The sequence below is a fragment of the Dromiciops gliroides genome, chromosome 2, assembly GCF_019393635.1.
Source record: "Dromiciops gliroides isolate mDroGli1 chromosome 2, mDroGli1.pri, whole genome shotgun sequence".
Classification (NCBI taxonomy): domain Eukaryota; kingdom Metazoa; phylum Chordata; class Mammalia; order Microbiotheria; family Microbiotheriidae; genus Dromiciops; species Dromiciops gliroides.
In genome coordinates, this window is record NC_057862.1 from 478555927 (window position 1) to 478572957 (window position 17031).

Consider the following 17031-nt stretch of genomic DNA (forward strand, 5'->3'; position numbering starts at 1 on the left):
CCCAAAAAAAAAATTAAGTCTTATTTCAGTTGAAATAGTTTGTATTAAGTTATTTGTCAAGTTATAACTTGTGACTTAACATTTGTTTTTTTAAATAAGTGTTTTCATAATTCTGATAAAAGCATCAAAATCATAGTTACTTGTGCTTTACTAGATGTTTCTGAGAAAGACAAACAAAAAACCAGGTTGATAGTTTCGGACTTGGAGAAAAAAAGTAATGGGTCTGAACAACAAAAACCAAATAAACACGTATTTATAGTTAATGACATATTTCATGGATCTAGAATCTTTATTTAAATTTTTTTCTTGAAATCTTTTTTTCACATTATCAGCATTTCCCAACAGTTAAAAAAAAAAACCCAACAAACTATAGGGGCCAAATTTTAATTGGGGAGTGTTAGCTAGGCGGCTTGCTGCAATATTGGGGCAAGGAAGGAGACCAATAGCCTCCCTTGAAAACAGAACAGGGTTTATTAACAAGAACTAACTTAAAAATACAAGCAAGATCAGTAGAATTAAGGGAAAGGAAAAAAAAAATGGGGGAAGGGAAACAATACAACCTGAATAACACCACCGCCCAGGGATCAGCTGAGAACATATGGCTGTGTCCTGTCACTTTCCAGCTTCAAACTAGAATGGCGAAACCCCTCTCTTCTCCTTCGCAGCAGACCCCGGGCTGACCACACATAGCCCTAAGCCAACTGGCTGGCAGCCCTGACTGACAGTCACATGACTGCCCTCACTGGGCTTCCAGCCTTATGATTTTGTCAGGCCCATGTAGGCATTGGCGAGTGGTGATGACGTGAGGTGCCAGTGCCATGGTGACAGCTACAACCAGTGAGTCGAGCACTGTGCCATTGTGGAGGTGCAGCGCCTGAGTCCCAGGCCAGTGCATGTGCCGGTGTTTTTTAAATTCTAGCCAAAAGATGGGGTCATAAAAACCTCAAATAATAATTCTTTAAATAGCATATAAAAAATCTGATTGTATATGCAATCCATTTCACATCCATTGTCCTGTACCTCTGTAGAGAAGGATAGAGGAGTTACCTGCTGTTTACATTTAAAAATGAGTAACGGATTTCAACACATACTATTGTCATATTAGCTTACTAGTTTTATGTTCATTAATTTCTACATTCATGTATACATTTTAATTTTTGTGTAATGGTAGTCATTGTAAATATATACTGTTATGCCTGGTTTTGCTTTCTTTAAATTGCTTTACTTCATCTAATTCTTTCCAGTTTTTTTAATATTCCATATATGGTTATAGTTTTCGAATGCTTTGTAGTTTTGCATTTTATTGATATACCATAGTTTATTCAGCAATTTATATCTATTATTTCTTTATTAATCCTTTTAGTAGATTTGTTTTCTTTTTTTTTTTTTTTTTGGTGAAGCAATTGGGGTTAAGTGACTTGCCCAGGGTCACACAGCTAGTAAGTGTCAAGTGTCTGAGACCAGATTTGAACTCAGGTCTTCCTGACTCCAGGGCCAGTGCTCTATCTGCTGTGTCACCTAGCTGCCCCCAGTAGATTTGTTATATTGATGGCTTCTATTATCATTATAGCTTTTAATTTTTTTCTTACCCTATTAACTTTTATTAATCTAATTGTTGACTTTTTTGTTGTGTATAAATTTAACATTATTTTATATTATTTTAATTTATTTCACCACTTTTTTCTGCCTCTTGTATAATTTTCTATTTTGAATTCGGTTTTATCTATCTTTGTTTATACTCACTGCATGATCTTGGATAAGTCACTTCATTTTCCTGGGACTCAGTTTCTTCATCTATAAAATAAAGACAAGATAACTTCTTTGGATTCATTTAGTATTACAAGTCTTCTATGTATTATTCTATGATATTGATGAATTTATTTTTTCAAACCATTCTGTAGTTATTCTTTTTAATAGGAAGATTCAGACCATTCACATTTAATGTATAATAAATTTAATTGATTCTGTTTTTCATTTTTTTTCCTATTTTTTTCTTAATCTTATCTACTGGGAATGGTTTGGTTAAATTTTCTACAACAATTTCCACTGCTAAAAGAAAGGAATAAATATCCTTTTTTGGTTAAAAATAGAAGTTTCATTTTCATGCTTTTAGCTCCTTTTATTCTCACTTTTTTTTTTGGAGGGCGGAACTTTTGTAATTATTTCTTGCCATTTTAAACACCTTATTTATAATCCTGAATATATTTGAACTCTTCATACTTTCCTTAATTACAACATGTACTTTTATTATGAATTTTTTTACTCATGTTTCTTTGTAAATATTTAATATCCCTAAGTAGAAATAATGGCAAACTTACTATAATGGACTTTTTTTCATTGATGATATCTTGTCCTTAAATCTGAAATTCTCCTCTGATTTTAGGGATCTTTGAAAATGTGGACTTTAAAAAATAAATTGTTAAAGTTTTGTTATTTTTCAGTATCTCTTTTCTGGCCCCAAATAAAATGTTGAAATTTGAAGTTTATATAACTTTTGCTGCTTTTAAGGTACATATTTTTGATCAGTTCTTCCTTTTTTCCAGGATAATGTTTCCTCATTGAAAAATCAGGCAAGACTTTAATGAGGAAGATTTTAATGGGTATTTTATAATATTTATCATAGAATCATAGATTTAGATCCAGAAGGGTCTATAGAGGCCATCAAGTCCAACCACCTTATTTTACAGTTAAGGATCTTTAGACTGGAGGGGTTAAATGGCTTTCACACGATAGGAATTAAATCCTCTGTATTCAAATTCAGCACTATTTCTACTATACTCTGTTGTTTCCAGTTTAATTTTTCTTAATTTACTTGACTCATTTATAATTCTTTCATTGTCATAATTTTCAAATGTGATAATTTTGTGTCTTGGAAAGTTGAGTTTGGGATTTCAATATGGTGAGGTCAGTGACTTTTTTCTACTTGCTGAGTAATTCCTCTTGTTCATTTGTTAACTCAGGGAATAGTTTCTGATTACTTTTAACATGGTGTCAACATTTTTTTTTCCTTTTACTCTCTGGGATCCCAATTAATTTAATGTTCAAACTTCTTAATTTATCTTCTAAGACTATATATTTTTTCCCTCATTCTTTTTATTTTTCAAGTTCTGCTTGAAAAATATATGCATAATTATGCATAAGCATAATTGAGCTTGTAATTTTTTTTTTTTTTGGTGGGGCAATGAGGGTTAAGTGGCTTGCCAAGGTCACACAACTAGTAAGTGTCAAGTGTCTGAGGTCGGATTTGAACTCCAGTCCTCCTGAATCCAATGCCAGTGCTTTATCTACTGCGCCATCTATCTGCCTCCCCACTTTTGTAATTTCTTTTGTTTGTTTGTTTTTTTGATGGGGCAGTGAGGGTTAAGTGACTTGCCCAAGGTCACACAGCTAGTCAAGTGTCTGAGGTTGGATTTGAACTCAGGTCCTCCTGAATCCAAGGCCAGTGCTTTATCCACTGTACCACCTAGCCGCCCCCAACTTTTGTAATTTCTTAGGGAATGTAATGTGTTTTAGTAATTTCATGTGTCATAATATGCTCAGCCATTCCCAACTGATGGACACTCCCTTAATTTCTAATTCTTTGCTATAACAAAAATACTGCTATGGATATTTTTGTGAGTATAGGTCCTTTCTCTCTTTTATTTCTTGTGATATAAACACTTTTTTTGGTATAGCTCAGAGTTGATTTTTAGAATGGCTGGTGCAATTCTCAGTGATTATTATATGTTAGCAAATAGTTCATTTCACAGAATTTTGTATCTATAGGGATCTTAGAAGATCATCTTGTCCATTTTCTCTCCCTTCCCGTACTCTGCATCTCATTTTACAAGTGAGAACACTGAGGTCTCTAGGGCATAGATAACTATGATTTGTTTTGTTGAAAGAATAGCCAAATTGATAAGATGGCAGATCCATTGTTGCTTTGGGATATAGTAAGTAACATGTTTTAGAAAAACCATTGTAGAAATTAAATTTCCTTGCCCATCTTTGCAAGTATGATGGAATATTTATTTGATCAGAGATTCTTGTTTCTTTGAATGTGAGAAGGCTTCCTTTCTCTTTGTGTCATTAATGCTTCCTTCTCCTGGCAGCTGTGGCCTTTGTCAGTGTCTGGATAAAAGAAGCAGCTGTAAGGAATTAATTCCTAAGTATCAAAGCTTGTGGGTTTTTTTGCCGTAATTCCTTAGGGAATTTATTTTTCATGGCCTCTTGCAGCTAGTGGCGCAGTGGATAGAGCACTGGCCCTGGAGTCAGGAGGACCTGAGTTCAAATGTGACCTCAGACACTTAACACTTACTAGCTGTGTGACCCTGGGCAAGTCACTTAACCCCATTTGCCTCACTTAAAAAAAAAAAGAAAGAAACAAGTTGTAGCATATTTGAAAGAAGGAATGCACATCTTTTCATTTTGGGAGCTAACCTTTCTCCAGCTGATATTTGTTGAATGCGTGGCTGTTGTATGACAGGTGACCTGCAACATTGTTATCAGTCTTTCTGATTGTACTAATGTAGCAAAGTGTTGCCCAGTCTTTGATATAAGGATAGGATTTGTAGCTTGGAGGGAATCTAGAGGAAGTCCAGAGGAGGAACTGTTGTTTCCTTTCCCCATATGTTCCTGCTGAATAGTTTATTTGAATATAAACCGTAGCAAACTTTAAATCTTCTTTCTGGTATCATTTGCTGGTGGCCATAAATATGGCCAAAGAATGTGGGAATGACACTTAGGGAAGTTGGGAAGGACAACTGGTCACAGACTGAGTACCTACAGAAGAATTGTGTGCAGGAGGTGATAGAACTTTGAGAGTATTCAGGGATGAATTATCAAGATATCTTAAAAGAAGGGAGAAACCTTGCAGTTGGTTAAAAAAGGGGGGAAAAGGTGATTGAAGACCTCTAGTGACAGGGGGGGGGGGAAGCCTTCTGACAATTACACATTCAAAAGCAGAATGATTGAACACATTCTTTGTAGACTATAGCACAATAAAGCTAATAATACAGGGAGCACAAGCAAAAGATACAGACCTGAAAGGAGCCTTTATAATGACAACTTGAACAATGAGATGATTGAAGAACACATTATAGAAACAATTACTGTGAAAGAGAATGAAAATGAGGCAACAAAACAAAATTTCTGGAATGTGGGTAAAGTGGCCTTCAGGGGAAAAATTACATCCCTGAGAAAATTAACAAAGAAAAAGGAAGGACCTGAACATGCATTTAGGAAAAAACAAAACAAAACAAAACTACAAAACAATCCAGAGTAGTATACAGAGCTCTGGACTTTGAGTCAGGAAGATGCAAGTGCGAATCCTCCTTAGATATTTGCTAGCTGTACATTTTTGGGCAAGTCACTTAACCTCAGTCAGCCTCAGTTTCTTCGTCTGTAAAATGAGAATAATAATAGCACCTACTTCACAAGGTTTCTGTGAACATCAAGTCATGTAATATATATAAAGTGCTTTGCAAGCCTTAAGGTAACCTATTAATGTTAGCTATTATTGCTCTTGTTTATTGGTGGGTTCTCTTTTTTCCCCCAAACTTAATAGGATTTTATTTTTTCCCCCAATTACATGTAGAGATAGTTTTTAACATTCATTTTTATAAGATTTTGATTTCCACATTTTTCTCCTTCTATCCTTTCCTTTTCCCCTGCCCAAGACAGCAACCAATCTGATATAGGCTTTATATATATATATATATATATGTGTGTGTGTGTGTGTCTATGATGTATATGTATACATATGTGTATATAAGTAAAAATCATGTTAAACATTCCTACATTAGTCATGTTGTGAAAGAAGAATCAGAACAAAAGGAAAAAACCTTAAGAAAGAAAAAACCAAAAAAGGGTAAAATAGTATGCTTCAATTTGCATTCAGATCCCAATATTTATCCTTTTTCTTTTTTGTCATATTAGTCAATCTGATAAGTGTGAGGTGGTACCTCAGAATTGTTTCAATAAGCATTTCTCTAATCGATAGTGATTTTGAATATTTTTTCATATGACTATAGTTAGTTTTAATTTCTTCATCTGAAAACTGCCTGTTCATATTCTTTGACCATTTCCCAATTGGGGAATGACTTGTATTCTTATATATTTAATTCACTTTTCTGTGTATTTGAGAAATGAGACCTTAATCAGAAAAACTAGGTGTAAAAATTTGTTTCCTAGCTTTCTGCTTTCCTATCTGCTTTGCCTATGGGATGCCATAGGCAACATAGGAGAGGAAAAAATAGTTTACCTATCAGATCTATAGAGAGGGGAAGAATTGATGATTAAACAAGAAGAGAAAGAATATCATGAAATGCAAAATGGATCATTTTGATTACATTAAATTAAAAACATTTTGTACAAACAAAACCAATGCAACCAAGATTAGAAGGAAGGCAGAAACCTGGGAAACAATTTTTACAGTCAGTGTTTCTGATAAAGGGTTCTCTCTTAGTAGAGCTCTTTGGGTAAATGCTGAACAATCACTTTTCAGGTCTGATGTACAGTAGATTCTTGTTTAGGTATGGGTTGGACTAAATGTATATTTTGGCCTTTCAGGTGCCTTCCAAGTGATATTCTATGATTCTTTCCTTCTTATGTTATAGTTATTCTTTTTGGTATCTAACTTCTTGGAGATTGTCTGTCTGTCTATCTATTTGCAGTTTTCTCCCTCTTTCCAGTTTCAAACCCTTTTTTTTGTTGTTGTTTTCAAGAATCTAGACAAATACCATATAACCTTCAAGCCTTCATCACCTTTTACCAATACTAGAACAATGTCTGCCTAGTTAGTCTCCCTCCTCAAATATTTTGTTTTTTCAGTCAAATTGTTATTTCTAAAGCACAGGTCATGCTTCCTGCTCAAAATGCTTCAGTTCCTTCTGGGATAAAATGCAACCTACTCTGTTTGGAATGAAAGCCTTTCACAGTCTGACTACAGGTTACTTTTCCCCCCCAACAAAATCAGAAGACATTTATTAGATGCCTACTAAGTGCTGCTGATGTGAAGATAACAGCTCTTACAAATTGCATAGAATCCCATTTTTGGGACAACACCTTAGGAATCATCTAGTGTAGCCTCCAGCTCTATCCAGAGTCTATCTACCTTTGCTTAAAGACCTTTTTGCACTTTCCTGTTTTCCCCACAATGTTTTTTTTACTCCAGAGTAGCCCACTCCTCACCCCATAACCCAATAACTGACCCCCCCTTTTCCTTTAAAAATGTCTTTATTGCAAATTCAGTTATCAATAAATATTTTAAAAATAAACCAAAGGAAAGAGAATTGTATTAGAAACTGTGAACTTAACTGTTTTTTTTTAAAAGAAATAGTAACAAAATCACTCAGTTTATACCCCCTTCTGTATTTTTCTCACATCTTCCTATAACATTTAAAAAATGGTTTAGTGATGCTCTTTTTTCTCATGTCTGCTACTGCACAATAATATATTATTCCTCCACTGTAGTAAATGTTTATAATCAAGCAGAAAACCATTTAGCCATTGGTCCTTGTCTAAGATTCATATCTGTTCTGTAGATATAGCCCATTATGTAGATATAGTCATTATGGTTGGATTTGTTTCATCCTCAGTCTTTTGAAGCCATAGTTGGTTTGGTTGGGATTCTCTGGTCTTTCAACTTGTTTCCTCTTGTGTAATTTAAGATTCTAAATGTGGATTCTAATCTGTTCCCTCAGTTTTTTGGGGAAACTGACTAAAGTCACTGAAAAAACGAGTTTAGGTTTTTAAGGGTTTATTGGAAAATAGAAAGAAAAAGATTGAGAACATAATTCCAACAGCCTGGCATTCCTATCTTTCCTCAAATTTCCTGTGAAGTCCTCTGCCGCCACCACCACCAAGTCAGGAACCCAAAAGCCCAAGAGCTCTCCGCGCAGGCTCCCTTTCCTCCTTCCTGTCTCCTCCCAGAAAATAGGAGGCTCCTCAAGTTGATTGGCTGGCAGCCTTGATAGACAGCACCCATGAGCAAATGTCATTTCCTGATGCCAAGGAAAAGCCACAATGCCTCTGAGGCATTTTCCTCATGGTGAAGCTTTCCCACAGCAAGTCTCCAGTAGGTGGCATCATTCCAATCATTACACTCTCATATTATTATTATATTCATTACTTAAATTGTTCTCCTGGTTTTTTGCTTGTTTTATTATTCATCCGTTCATTTAAGTTTTTTACATGCTTCTCTGAATCTGTCATATATCTCATTTCTTACCATTATATTTATGTACCACATTTTGTTTGGTCACTCTCCATTTTGTGGGTACCTAATTTGTTTCTGGTTCTTTACCATAACAAGAAGTGCCAAAATCAATATTTTTGTACATGTAGCTCCTTTCTCTCTGTCTTTGACTTCATTGGAGTACATATCTAACGTATCACTAGATAAAATGTAGTTCAGTGATTTTGGGGATATTTGAATGAGTACTACTTTAAATGCTTATTTTTGGGGTGTTACTTTCAAATTTGTAGTTTTGCTGGTGCCCCAATTTGCTCTGTAATCTTGGCCAGATCATTTAACTCTCTTCAAATTGTACTATTTATCCATAATATTGGCCTATTGATCCCTCTCATGCAGAAATAATCACTGTGGCTTAAATTTATATAGCTAATATATGGTTCTTTACAGTTTACAAAGTATTTTTGCATATACTTTCTTAGTGAGGTTGGCAGGTAGTGCATGTGTTTATTATTCCTATTTTATAGATGAGTTGGAAAAATTAAGTGACTTGTCTAAATTAATCTAACGTAGTAATTCTTGAGCTGGAACTGGAACAGAGAGCCTATTTGTCCAAATTGAGGACTCCTTTCATGGTATTACATTGCTACCCCAATTCCAAAACACTTGACTGCTATAAAACATTTATATAAATGAAGAAAGATTGTTTTGTATTTACTGCTTTCTGTTAGTTTGCATATTTAGTACTCATGTTGATATTTACACTTAGTTGAACAAGACCCAGTTTTCAGTTTGGATATGAAGATGGGTAATGTGATAGATTTGTTTCCTAGTCGACACAGAAACAAATTTAGATAGTGCCAAAAAGTTGTTTCTTAACAAAATCATGTCAGGATTATTTGTATATAAATTTAAAACTCTCTGCTTTCAAAATAGAAGTGCTGAAATAGGAATTAGATGTAATAATATCCTGGTTGATTTAGGTGTAGATAATTCATTTACATATCCAAATGGTGTTAATTTCTCATCTACTTGTCTTCATGTTTTCAGACTTTGCCTGTATATATTCTGGCCTCCTGCCAGACTGCTTCAGCAGAATCCAATTAATGTGGCTGTCATTCATTTCATCATTGAATATTAGGAATGTGTGCTGTTCCTACCATCCCCAATAGGATTTAAGAAAGGACAATTAAAAAATACATATTTTTTTAAAAGACAAAAGAAAATTTAAAAAACTGTCTAGTTGGAAGTTTTCCACAAACATTTATCAAACTCCTTATTAAATTATTCATTCTTAATTTACAAGAAATCATGGCCTAATCAGATTTCATCTAATGCATAGATATTTGTTATGAGAAAAACTTTCCTAGTTGAATAACATTGTCTGAGTGTTGTGAAGAAATTGTAAGTTGTAGTGTTTTCCGAGGAGTACATAGTTTCATCCTAAGTTTTTCTTTGGAAGCACTCATCGCTTTATTATTTGAGTTTTGCTGTCTGAAAGGCTTATGTTGTGAAATGATCTAAATTTTACTTTACTTCTTTACAACTTTATTTGGCAATCATTTTATCAGAAAGGAAGGCCCTTCATCATGTTGGAAGTTTTGGTCTTTTCATGTCAGGCTGAAATTTCAGAACCTAATTATGCTTTTGTCTTATTATATGTGGTTAGCTGAAGAGGAAAATTTGATATAAAGCAGGTTTGCCTTTATGAGAGCCTCTTTATAAAATTCTCTTGTTTATTAACGATGGTTCTGTCATAAGTACTTTCTCTCTGTGCTTGAAGTTGTCAAAAAGATTCAGGCTATTTTGTGTTCTCCTTTTTCCCATCTTACACTGAAGCAGAAACATCCAGCAACAAACCTAAAAAAAGCACAGAGAAAAGCAAGCACGGTACAGTAGGGAAACAGAAACCCAAACCTCTGGATTTGGAGTCAAAGAACCTGGGTTTAAATTGAGAGAAATGATAACTAATATCCAATGATTTGGGGAGATCCAGAGTTTCCCCCCTTTTTCTAAAATCCTCATTTCAAGGCTCAGTCTCTGAAGGTCAGGACTGATGATAGTAGATAGGATTAACATTCTCCTCAATCTAGGCTAGGGAGTGATTTGGAAATAAATGACATGATGGAAGTCATGTACCCTAGCATCTCATCAGAATATCTCTACTTCACATTATAATATTCACTCTCTCATTACTTGTTTTTTTTTTTTTTTTAAGTGAGGCAATTGGGGTTAAGTGACTTGCCCAGGGTCACACAGCTAGTAAGTATTAAGTGTCTGAGGCCGGATTTGAACTCAGGTCCTCCTGACTCCAGGGCTGGTGCTCTATCCACTGTGCCACCTAGCTGCCCTCTCATTAATTGTTAACCAATCAGAGTTTATTGCCACCCTCAGGAACACCCACTCTTCCAAGGGCATGTAAATTGTGAGTCCACCGCCATGATTTGTCTTTGGTCCAAGAGAGATGGCCAAGTGACCATCCCTTTTATTAATAATGTGTTAGCATTATTAATAAAATTATTAATTATCCAGAAATTATGCCTCTCAAATTCTTTATACATCACAAAATCTTGCCTCTGCTACTTACTATGTGATTTCAGGCAAATCTAAATGATCACTTTTCCATAGTAACTGAGGGTATAGGACCAGATGACTTCCAAAGTCCCTTCCAGTTCTAAAACTGATCCAAAGTCTGGCTACCTCTTTGTTTAACTTAACAAGTATTTATTAAGTGCCTACTATGGGCTAGACATTGTGCTAAGAAAGGCAAAAATAGTCTCTGCTCTCAAGGAGGTCATAGGCTAGTAAGAATATAAGCTTAATAGTAGAACTTATAAATCACCATTGCTACTTTGATGAAGGCCAAGTTTCTTCAGTCCAGCATTTAGTGCACGTGTTGTGCTGAGCCATTCTTGTCCTTGTTTTTCCATAAGTTCACCATAGATTATCTACTACATGCATTACAGGTGGGGAGGGGGGAGGGGCTTCTTGACTTTATAAATTATAGATAGCCCTGTGCCACTAGGACTCCACTTTTTTTTCTCAGAATGTTGCTGCCATGCCCTCTTTTGTAGTTAGGTGGGACCTCTATCTTTTATGCCATTTGTCCCTTGCAAATCCTCATGGGTAGCATAAGATCATAGAGCTGGAAGAGAACCTTAGAGGGCATTGAATTCGATCCCCTCATTTTACAGGTAAGGAAACAGAGGCACAGTTAACAGAACCAGATGATACCTGAGGTTGATGATTTATATCACCGGATAATGGTAGTTATAGTAGCTGGCATTTATATGGTACCTATGCTGTGCCAGACATTGTGCTAAGGGCGTTACCAATATTACCTCATTTCATCCTCTCAGCAGTTCTAGAGGTAGATGCTATTATTATTCCTATTTTACAGCTGAGGAAACTGAGGCAAGCAGAAATTAATTAACTTGCCCAAGGTCACAGCTAGTAAGTGTCTTAGGCTGGATTTGAACTCAGGTCTTCTGATTCTAAGCCCAGTATTCCCTCTCATATACCACCTACCAGCTCCTGTCTTGTGTCTTTCCATTTCCTTTTGAGGTATTTGTAGTTTTAATTCTTCTGATTGTGTGGTATTATATGATTTCCAGATATGTAGAGTGCACTAGATTTTTTTTTTTGGACTGGATCAGTAATTGTTTTTTTTTGTTTTGTTTTGTTTTTGGTGAGGCAATTGGGGTTAAGTGACTTGCCCAGGGTCACACAGCTAGTAAGTGTCAAGTGTCTGAGGCCGGATTTGAACTCAAGTCCTCCTGAATCCAGGGCCAGTGCTCTATCCACTGCGCCATCTAGCTGCCCCTAGTAATTGGTAATAGGGAGTTTTCCATGAAGAAATTCCCTGAAGTTCGGGAATTGTTCCATAATTTGCTGTCATGAGGGTGGCCTGGGAAACTAAAAGGTTAAGCAATTTGTTTAGGGTCTCATAGCCGCTATGTGTCAGGCAGAGCTTGGCAGATCTTTCTGATTTTATCTACCACTATTTTATCCACTTTACCTACTGCTCAGAACTACAGTGGATCTCAATCTGTAGAATATTGTCTGAAAGAAAATTTGACTTTTATAGCATTAAACAGTTTGGGATCATTGAAATCCCTGTGTGTCTTTTCAAATGTGAACCATTCCAATTTCTTTTACTAAGGTCCTGCTCATTTATCTCATTACCGTATGACTATGACCCTGAATTCTTCAAAGCTTTGCAACAGAAAGCCACCTGTGTCAGGTTCTACTGATCTGGAAAGTGAAACATGGGTAACAGACCATGTCTGGCGTTTGAGGTTCATCCCAGCTTCCCATAAGAATGTTCCTTACCACAAGGTTGACTTCCAGGTGGGGAGAAGAGAAAAGGCCATGACAATCTAAGCAATGGACAAAGCCATAAAATGGCCTTCTGTCTTATATAGCTTCTGCCTTCAGGGAGTTTTAAGATTTAGTTAAGAATGTAATTGTTATTTAGTGATAATGTATAAGGAGTAATTGTTCAGTTTTTTAACAGTGATGTTCTTTGAAAAAAATTTACAATAATGTTTGTCCCCTCTATTAGGGTCAGACCACATCAAGGCAATAATCTATTTAAACCTGGGTGTCACTTTCTAGGAGCAGCATGGATACCCTATAATATATACAGAAGAGTTTGGCTGGGATAGTGAGGAATCCAAAAGCATGTCATGATTAATGACTGAGGGAACTGGAGCTATCTGGTTTCGAGTAAAGAAAAATTTGGAGGAACATGACTGTTGTCATATGGAAATAGGGAAGTTTGTTTTTGTTTTTGTTTTAAATTCCAGAGGCCCAAACCAAGACTAACAAGTTGAGGTAGTTGTCCACTCAACATAAGGAGGAATATTCTGATGACCATGGAACAAGATGAGCTTGTTTTCACCCAGAAGCTGGAAGGCCACTTACCAGTGGTGCCAAAGAAGGGATTTTTGACTATCAATGCCCTGCATATAATAAATGTTTGTTTAATAAATGCTTCATGTATGGGGGCAGCTAGGTGGCGCAGTGGATAAAGCACTGGCTTTGGATTGAGGAGGACCTGAGTTCAAACCCGCTCTCAGACACTTGACACTTACTAGCTGTGTGACCCTGGGCAAGACACTTAACCCCCATTGTCCAAACAAACAAACAAAATGCTTCATGTTTGTTCAGTTGTGTAGAAAGTTCTGATAGATGGCTCTTAAGTGTCTATGGTTCTTATATTTATGTATACGTGTGTAAATAGGTAATATATTCTGTACTCAATGAATTTAAAGCATATTGTTTGTTTGTTTTATTTAACTACAGAGACCTATAGTTATAATTTAATATGTAATATATAGAGAGAATATGATATAGTTATAATTTAATACATAATTTCTACAATAATTTATGTAATTTATTCTGGATCACTATTTTTATATTACATCAATATTTCATTTTTAATTTAATTTTTTTCATGAACTCTAATTGTTTTCCTCACCTCTTCTTTTCCTTCCTTGAAGTAAACAGGAAAACAAAACCCTTGTAACAAATACAAATATATAGGTGTTTTCCCCTCCAGAGTTAGTGTTTTCCTACCCTCCAACACTTTTTTTTTTGTCTTTTTTTTTTTTTTTCAGGGCAATGGGGGTCAAGTGACTTGCCCAGGGTCACATAGCTAGTAAGTGTCAAGTGTCTGAGGCCAGATTTGAACTCGGGTCCTCCTGAATCCACAGCCGGTGTTTTATCCACTGCACCACCTAGCTGCTCCGCCCCCCCCCCCGACTCTTAGTGGAATAAATCACAGGTCATCTCTATTATGTAGATCCTGTGAACTCTTCAAAGCTCCATGTCTATAAAATCTTCCCTGATCACCTGGAATTTATTTTCTACTTCTCTGAAACTTCTTTTCATTGGAACTCCTTCGCTGGGGCTGAGCTCTCCTGGTTGGTGTGTGAGTGAGCAAATCCCCCTCACACAGCTCCAAACCAGGGCAGACCAGATAAATTTCATGTTCTATCTAGTCATCCACTTTGGCCATTTTCTTGCCACTGGCCCTGATGTATGTGTTCTTTTGACCCTCCGTACATCTTCCTACAACCTCCATTTTCTACTTCATGTTCTAGGAACCTTGATCAAATCAGTACTAACATTGTTTCTGAAAGTGACTCACTTGACTCCTCTGTAGCTCTCTTCACCATCCCTATGACTTCTTTTGTCTTTGGGTCCTCAGAGCTTAGCACAGTGTCTGGCACATAGTAAGTGTTTAATAAATACTTGTTGACTGAATGGCCAGGCAGCTAAACGGTGCAGTGGATAGAGCACCGGGCTTGGAATCAGAATGACTCCTCTTACTGAGTTCAAATTTGGCTTCAGATATTTACTAGTTGTATGATCCCAGGTAAGTCACTTAACCCTGTTTGTCTCAGTTTCCTCATCTGTAAAATGACCTGGAGAAGGAAATGGCAAACTGCTCCAGTATTTTTGCCAAGAAAATCCCCAAATAGGGTCGTGAAGAGTTGGACATGACTGAAAATGACTGAAAAACATAAAAAATCCAGCAAAATTGTTTCTAACAATATTCTTTATTTTCTCTTTATTTCTTTTTTTTTTTTTTTTGGTGAGGCAATTGGGGTTAAGTGACTTGCCCAGGGTCACAAAGCTAGTAAGTGTTAAGTGTCTGAGGCCGAATTTGAACTTAGGTCCTTCTGACTCCAGGGCCAGTGCTCCATCCACTGTGCCACCTAGATGTCCCTATTTTCTCTTTATTTCAACACACATTTCCCAACAAACACCTCTTCCTACTGTTCAGGGTTAAAATTCTAGCTAGTCTGTCTAAACTATTTAATGAGTGGTCGCCAATAAATTATAAGCTTTAGCAAGAGTTAGACTTTTAAGCATTTATTAAGGAGAATAAGAATTTGATAAAGAGAGAAGAAATGCCTAGATTCCTATCTATTAAAGGGAGAGCACATTTCTAGCTCCCTTCTCCACCAGAGTCCAGAGGAAAGAGCGCGAGACTGAGCGCCAGTCTCTTCCTTCCTCCTCCCACTAGCCCGCGTCACTTCCTGACGCCAAAGAAAAGACTCCTGGTCTTGCCCTCAAAGACCTTCACTTCATGGGCAGAACTCTTCTACAGTAAGTCTCCAGCAGGTGGCGTCATTCCAATCGTTACAGTCCCCCCTGTTGTTCCTCAAGAAACGAAATGTTTCCTTGATGGAACACTACAAAGCATATTCCCTGAAAGTAGCTTATTTACTGTTAAGAGGAAGGAGGGAAGTATATTATTTATTTTTAACCGTATGTTAGGGGTGGCTGGGTGGTGCGGTGGATAGGGTGCCAGCCCTGGATTCAGGAAGACCTGAGTTCAGGTCTGGTCTCAGACACTTGACACTTGCTAGCTGTGTGACCCTGGGCAAGTCACTTAACCCTCATTGCCCCTCAAAACAAAAAACAAACAACCCAAAACAGTATGTTAGTACCAGATAATTTTGATGCAGATTACCTTATAATATGTTTATTATTGGGAGGGCAAATCCTTCATCATTTGTTGCTTATGGCTCTTGCTAATTCTCTGGGCTGTTGTTGCATGGACTCCCTTAATTCCCTCCGCTGCCTCATCCTATTCTTTTCTATTTGTTCACCATCCTAGTCCTTGTCAGCACATGGAGACAGCTTTGGCTCCTGCCTGGGGGAATCTGGGGATCAGTCCATGGCAGTGACTGCATTTATGGTTGGAACAACTACAGCGTTCTAGCATTGTCTCTAAGATCTCTCTTATAGGATCTTTTTCTGTTTCTCTCCCTACTGGCCAGTGGAGGAGCATGTATGGTTATGGCTCAGTGCATTCTTCTGGGTTCTTTTTCTCTAGCATGTGGTCCCAGAAAGTAACTCTGGTTCTTACCTCTTCCCTGAGTGCTTGGATGGAGGATAGTAGGAGCATTCTGTGGCTATATCAGAGGTATCTTAAAATGGTTTTTCCCTAACTGTCTCTCTAAAGTCAGATCTCCAATTATTATAACTTCAATTACTCAAACTTTCTCCTCTTTGTCTTTGATTATGGGCATCAGCTGATACGGTCACTGTGCAGAATTTTCTGTCTTAGTCCTGGGGGTGGAGGAAGAGCTTGGGCCCATGTCTAGGATAGCTTGCCTTTGGACCATGGTGAGAAATGTATAGCAACCACACCAATAGCAGAATATAACTAATAGAGGTCAGTGTATCTCTCTCTCTTTTTTTTTTTTTTTTTTTGGCCATTGCCTGGCATGTAATAGAAGCATAATAAATTGTTGTTGATTTATTGATCGGTAGCTATAGCAGCAGCTGGATCCCTTGTTGTCAGCTCTATTTATTGTTTTTCTTCTCATTTTGGCCACAGTTCTGCAGTTTTTATTGGTGATTGATGATAGGTTTTCTTGCCTTGTGGGGACAATAATATCTTTGCAGGAGATAAATTCTTAATATCTTTTCTTCTCTTACAGTGATGAAACTAGAGAATCTATTGGCCAAGGAGACATGTGGATACCTGAATGTTCAGTTCCATCTTGAGTGTGCACATACGTATTTGTATTATTATGAATATTCAAAAGCAAAAGACCAGTTCAACATTGCTAAAGACATAACCAAATTGAAAATTGATTTGACAGGTAAAAATCTACTTTTCTTCCTTTTAGAAAATCTATGATCAATTCATGTGTTCAGGTTTTAAAATTAATGTTAATATATCTTTTTATGGTTGTAGAGTACTTTAGCATACCTTCTTTCCTCTGCTTTCCAATTTCTGTCTCTTCTTTTGTCCTTTTCTATAAGCAGGGTTTAAAATTTTATTTAAATTTTATAACAAGTATGCCAAGTTTAAATATGTGCACTTAAATTAT

General features: G+C 36.5%; 1 protein-coding gene across 1 annotated transcript in view; it reads left to right on the top strand.

Moving 5' to 3' along the window:
* Positions 1–17031, top strand: part of TTC27 (tetratricopeptide repeat domain 27) — a 230231-nt gene that overhangs the window by 31394 nt on the left and 181806 nt on the right. Inside the window, 1 exon segment of the mRNA XM_043987972.1 lies at positions 16635–16800. Within this exon segment, the coding sequence (XP_043843907.1) occupies positions 16635–16800 (166 nt within the window).